General features: G+C 40.1%; 1 protein-coding gene across 1 annotated transcript; it reads left to right on the forward strand.

Moving 5' to 3' along the window:
- The first annotated feature begins 1276 nt into the window (after nt 1–1276).
- LOC121764253 lies at nt 1277–3710 on the forward strand. The gene is made up of 6 exons (XM_042160306.1): nt 1277–1463; nt 1844–2305; nt 2573–2707; nt 2806–3071; nt 3151–3222; nt 3288–3710. The coding sequence occupies exons 1-6, from the start codon at nt 1277–1279 to the stop codon at nt 3708–3710; spliced, it is 1545 nt and encodes a 514-aa protein (XP_042016240.1).
- Nucleotides 3711–5511: the final 1801 nt, after the last annotated feature.

Raw genomic sequence — 5511 nt, forward strand, 5'->3', positions numbered from 1 at the left:
GTTTTGATTGTACCGGCGACAGATGTGCCACCAATAATGGTCACCAGATTGGTTTTTGCCAACCTCCGGATCTTCGGAGATTAACAAGTACACTTTGAATAATTGGCCCATCTCCCCCGGAGTGTACGGGGTGCGGACACCACGAGTAGGAAAAGGAGGAGTTTGAGAGGGGCCTCTCCCTCCTGCTCTAGGTAAGGGTGGTTCGGGTGTCCACCCGTATTGCCCTTCAGGGGCATCTTGGTCGTCGATCGGGTAAGGCCGGTAGCCACCCAGAACTTGCGAACCTTGGGTTTGAGGAGGGGCCGAATATTCCATTTCCGGACTAGGAAATGGTTGTGAACCGAACCAATCAGGGTTCCAACCGTGGGAGCCAGAGGAGTGATCACCGGAGCCGGACATTTTTTTTTTGTGAGTGAAATAAAGATTGAGAATTGTAAGAATAGAAATAAGAGAATTTAGATGAGAATTGTGTAGTGTGGTGTAAATTTTTGGTGTGGAAGTGGGGGTATTTATAGATGAAAATGTGTATTTTTGGGGAAAAAAATTGAAAAATAAATTAAAAGTGTGTAGAAAACGGATATAATTTTTGGGAAGTGGGAAAATATTTTTTTATTTTTAATCAGATTTTTTAATTAAAATCTGTTTTTTTTAATCAAATTGTCGTTGGCCAATGGACGGCTGACACGTGGGCTTCTCGCTGGCACGGACGTGCTCGATGCATCGAGCAGCGCCGTGCCAGCGGCAATAGTGCAGCGACGAGCAGCGGGTGCTGTGCCGCTAGCACGGACGGACGGACGGCTGCGCTCAACCGATGTGGATGCTGTAAGCAGCGACGCTGCTCTTCAGTTCATCAATCCCAAGCAACCAATCCAAATCAAGATTGAATCTCTCCATTCTCACTCTCTCACGCCTAAAATCCGGCAAAGTAAGTTCCCAAATCTCAATTCTTCTCTTTCCTTTTGCTGAATTAATGAATTAATTTTTAATTATGGAGTAGGGAGTTTGAATTTTTGCTGAATAATATGAATTTGGGGGTTTGGATTTGGGGATTGCCGAATTGGAATGATTATTTAATAGTAGTTCATTTGGTGTGGAGAGGAGGGTAGTGGACCGCATATTAAGTGTTTGTCGTGTAGTTCCTAACTTTCTTTGATGAAAGTGAATGGAATTGGTGTTGGGTGTAGTCGGGTCAGGGTATTTATTTAATTATTTTTATTTGTTTAATTATTAATTTAATTTTGTGTGATATCTTTTGTTTTCTCAGAAAAATCAGCAAATGGAAAAATATTTGACAAAAAGTCCTAGACTTTCAAGTGGATCTTCTAGCATTGGGCAAGAGTCACAAGTTTCAAACCAAATAATTGATAAAGATGAAATTGAAGCTAACCATGGTAAACGAAGTTCAATTGCAAGTTATGATGTGAATATTCATGATCGAATTCGTAGAGAATATGTAGCTAAAGGTCCTTGTCAACCAAAAGGTCTCAATTTACAAATAACCCATCAATGAAAAGACAATAGACATTTTAGAGATGTTTGGTACAAGGATCGTGATTGGCTTGAATATAGTGACTTGAATGATGCCACATATTGTTTTTATTGTTTTCTTTTCAAGCGTGATTTTATGACGCCGGGGGATTAATCATTTACTACTGACGGGTTTTCTAATTAGAAAAAAGCACTTGAAAAGTTCAATAGTCATGTTGGATATAAGAATAGTTCACACAACAAAGTAATTGTAGAATATGAAATTTTTTTGAATCAAGGGCAAAGTGTGACTTATGTTATTCATTTTCTTTTGTTTGACTGCATGTTGATGTTATTCATTTTCTTTTGAATCAAGGTTTGCCTTTTAGGGGACATGATGAGTCACCTACTCCTTTAAATCAAGGCAATTTTCTTGAGATGTTCAAATGGTATGGTTTGAGGCATGATGAAGTTGGTAAAGTAATATTGAAAAATACTATAGGAAATAATCAACTGACATCTCCGGCAATTCAGAAAGATGTAGTTAGGGCTTCTGCATTTGAAACTACACTTGAAATATTGAGAGAGCTTGGAGATCGATTCTTTTCTATCATGGTAGATGAGTCTCGGGATTGCTCAGCAAAGGAGAAAATGGCCATTGTTATAAGATTTGTGAATGTGAAAGGAGAGATAATAGACAGGTTTTTAGCCCTTGTTCATTTTAAGGAAACTAAATCAATTTGTTTGAAAGAAGCTATTGATTCTGTATTTGCAAAGTTTGAATTGTCTTTGTCAAAAGTGAGAGGTCAAGGATATGATGGAGCATCAATCATGAGAGGTGAATTCAATGGATTGAAAGCATTAATTTTAAAAGAAAATTTATCTGCTTGGTGTATCCATTGTTTTGCCCACCAGCATCAATTGGTTTGTGTAGATGTGTCTCAGGCAAATCAATATGTTTGTGATTTTTTTAGTTATCTTGGCTTAATTGTTAATCTTGGCTTAATTGTTACATTATGTGGATCATCTTGCAAAAGGGCCGATCGACTTCGACAAGAACATGATAGACTTGTTCAAATGATGTAGAACATGGAAATTATAACAGGTAAAGGCAAAAATCAAGAAATTTCTTTGAAGAGACCGGGTGACACTCGGTGGGGATTTCATTATGCCTCTGTAACTCGTCTGGAAAGTATGTGGCCTTTGGTAACAGAAGTGCTTCAAAATGTACTTGTTGATGGTACTGAGATCGCAACAAGGGGAAAAGTGGTAGGTTTTCTAAATAAATGGAGACATATGAATTTGTATTTCTTATGATCTTGATGAAAAAATTGTTAGGGATGATTCAACCACTGTCTTGTGCCTTGCAAGAAAGAGATCAAGATATTTTAAATGCGATTTACTTGATTGAGAATGCTAAAGAAAGCTTGAGATCATTTCGAGAAGATGGATGGGATACTTTCTTGCAACACGTGGATAATTTTTGTGGGGCAAATGACATTACGGTCACTAAAATGGATGATGTTGCTCCAAAACGGATTTGCATGAGGAATGGTACAAACATCACTAACTACCATCATTACCGCATTGAAATATTTTGTCAGGTAATTTGATAAAATTTACTATCTTATTAAGTTATTACATTAGATTTATTTTTATACTTAATCTTGCTTGTACAATTAGGTCATTGACCTACTTATGCAAGAGATGGAAAATCGTTGTTCCGAGTCATCCACAGACTTGCTTCGTTGTATGGTATGTCTTGATCCGAAAAATGACTTTGCTGCTTTTGATGCCAATAAGCTTACTCATCTTGCTAGTCTTTTCCAAAAGATTTCTCATCGAATGAACGTATAATTTTGCTTGAAGAACTTGTCCTATTTGACGGTGTGATGAGAAAAGATGACCAATTGATTGGTATTGAAAATTTGGGTGGCCTAGCTCGAAAGATGGTAGAGACTAAGAAAGATATAATTTTTCCATTAGTTTATCACTTGATTGAGTTTGTATTACTCTTACCCGTGGCAACTGCATCTGTTGAAAGAGTATTTTCAGATATGAAAATTGTCAAGACTGATCGACAAAATAGGATGGGAGATGAATGGTTGAACGATAGTTTGGTGATATACAGTGAAAGGTCCATCTTCGCCACTGTTTCTAATGAAAGAATCTTGACACGTTTTCAAGATATAGATACCCGTAGAAGTCAGTTGTCGCGATTAACGGATGCAAGTGCTACTTGAATTGTAATATGTTATTTCTATTATTACAAAAAAATATTGAAGTTAAGGATATTTAATATGTTATTTATATTTCGCTTTGCCCCCTCGGCTTTAAGTCTCTGCATCCGCCACTAGATTCACTCCCTAGTCAGACCAGAATTCGATTATAATAGGTCTAGTAGGGATAACTCCCTTGCTAAACAAATAGATATGCATTCTCAAAAGCAAAATATAGCATGACATAACCTTTGCAAACTCCATTTTTCTCATAAAACGTATTTGAAACACAAATCATTTTGTTGTCAAGGTCGAGCATTATATCACATCATATCAAACAAGTCGAGCAATTCACAACCACTAAAAAAGCTATCCATCGCAACACATGACAATCACTTTCACTTTAAGCATATATATCACATCATCATGGAATAAAATTAATAATTGGCAGTCACACTTAGAAAGCATTTCATCACTTAACAAGATGCTCAAACCGATATATATTAAATCAAAAGCTCTTTAAAATATTTTAGTTCGAAAAGCCCACCTCGTTCATTTAAAGCCCTAACTTTTGTTCCATTCTGTCCTCGAAAAGTGTGCGTGAAAAGCCCACAATTTAACCAAGTAGCCAAATTAACCAAGCCAAAGATCTCTTAGAGCATCCACAGTGGGGCGGACGATAGTCCGCCACTGTAGCCATGCGGACGATGACACATCCATCGTCCGCGCCCTATGCTTTGTCCTCGGACAATAGGCCTTTGACCAGGCATCCTCCGCCCCACTGCGAACGACGTGGACGATACTGCGGATGTTGCAATGCGTTTTTCTTTTTCATTTTATTTTTTTCAAATTTTTAATCTATTTAAACCCCCATTTCTCTTCCATTTCCCACACCAATAATTCTCTCTCATCTCTGACTTTTCCCACACACCAATATTTCACTCTCTATCTTTCTCACTAAAAAATGAGACCCGACGACGACTGGAGTACATCGGAGGGCAATACTCGAGACTTGACCCGGGCCTTATTCGATTGCGTTCATGCGGCTGCAGTGGAATACTTGGCCGAAATGGAGCGCGAGCGTGAAGCGGCGGAGCAGCCCAGGCGCCGCAGATCCCCCATCCGATTCGAGGTCGGACGTTTGTCCGTCGCGAGCACGACATAGCTCACCAATGTCTGTTCGCAGACTCTTTTGCCGAGCAACCACGGTGGGGCCCGACGGTTTTTAACCGCCGTTTTAGAATGCAACGAGATCTTTTTCTCAGCATTGTCCAAATGTTGGAGGCACGTGATGAATACTTCTAGTATCGAGAAGATGGCATCGGAAAACTCGGACTTATGCCTTTGCAGAAGTGAACGGTTGGCCTTCGGCAGTTGGCCTACGGCACCACGGCGGACATGTTCGACGAGTACCTTCACGTCGGGGAGACAACTGGCCGCGAGTGCCTGAAGAATTACGGTAGGGGAGTTGTGGTGGCTTATAGCAACACATATTTGCGAAAGCCGACTGCTGAGGATTGCCAAACCCAGCTAAAGATGCACGAGACATCGCACGGCTTTCCAGGAATACTAGGGAGCATCAATTGTATGCACTGGGAGTGGAAGAATTGTCTGACGGCGTGGAGAGACCAATTTACTAGTGAATACAAGAGCAGCCACCCGATGATGATCCGCGAAGCCGTCGCTGACCATCGGCTCTGGATCTGGCATGCTTACTTCGGTGTAGCGGGGTCGAACAACGACATCAATGTCTTCAACTCATCCAAACTCTTTACCGATCAATGCAATGGCAACGGCCCGACCATCGAGTTCACTGCCAACGGAC

Source organism: Salvia splendens, chromosome 14, assembly GCF_004379255.2.
Source record: "Salvia splendens isolate huo1 chromosome 14, SspV2, whole genome shotgun sequence".
In the NCBI taxonomy this organism is placed as follows: Eukaryota; Viridiplantae; Streptophyta; class Magnoliopsida; order Lamiales; family Lamiaceae; genus Salvia; species Salvia splendens.

What these genes read in the sequence shown, in the direction of transcription:
- LOC121764253 (XM_042160306.1), top strand. Translation starts at nt 1,277, where the DNA reads ATGGAAAAATATTTGACAAAAAGTCCTAGACTTTCAAGTGGATCTTCT. An exon ending in TAGAGAATATGTAGCTAAAG is followed by an intron (nt 1,464 to 1,843) that starts GTCCTTGTCAAC and finishes TTTTGAATCAAG; the next exon opens with GTTTGCCTTTTAGGGGACAT. An exon ending in TCAAAATGTACTTGTTGATG is followed by an intron (nt 2,708 to 2,805) that starts GTACTGAGATCG and finishes AAAAATTGTTAG; the next exon opens with GGATGATTCAACCACTGTCT.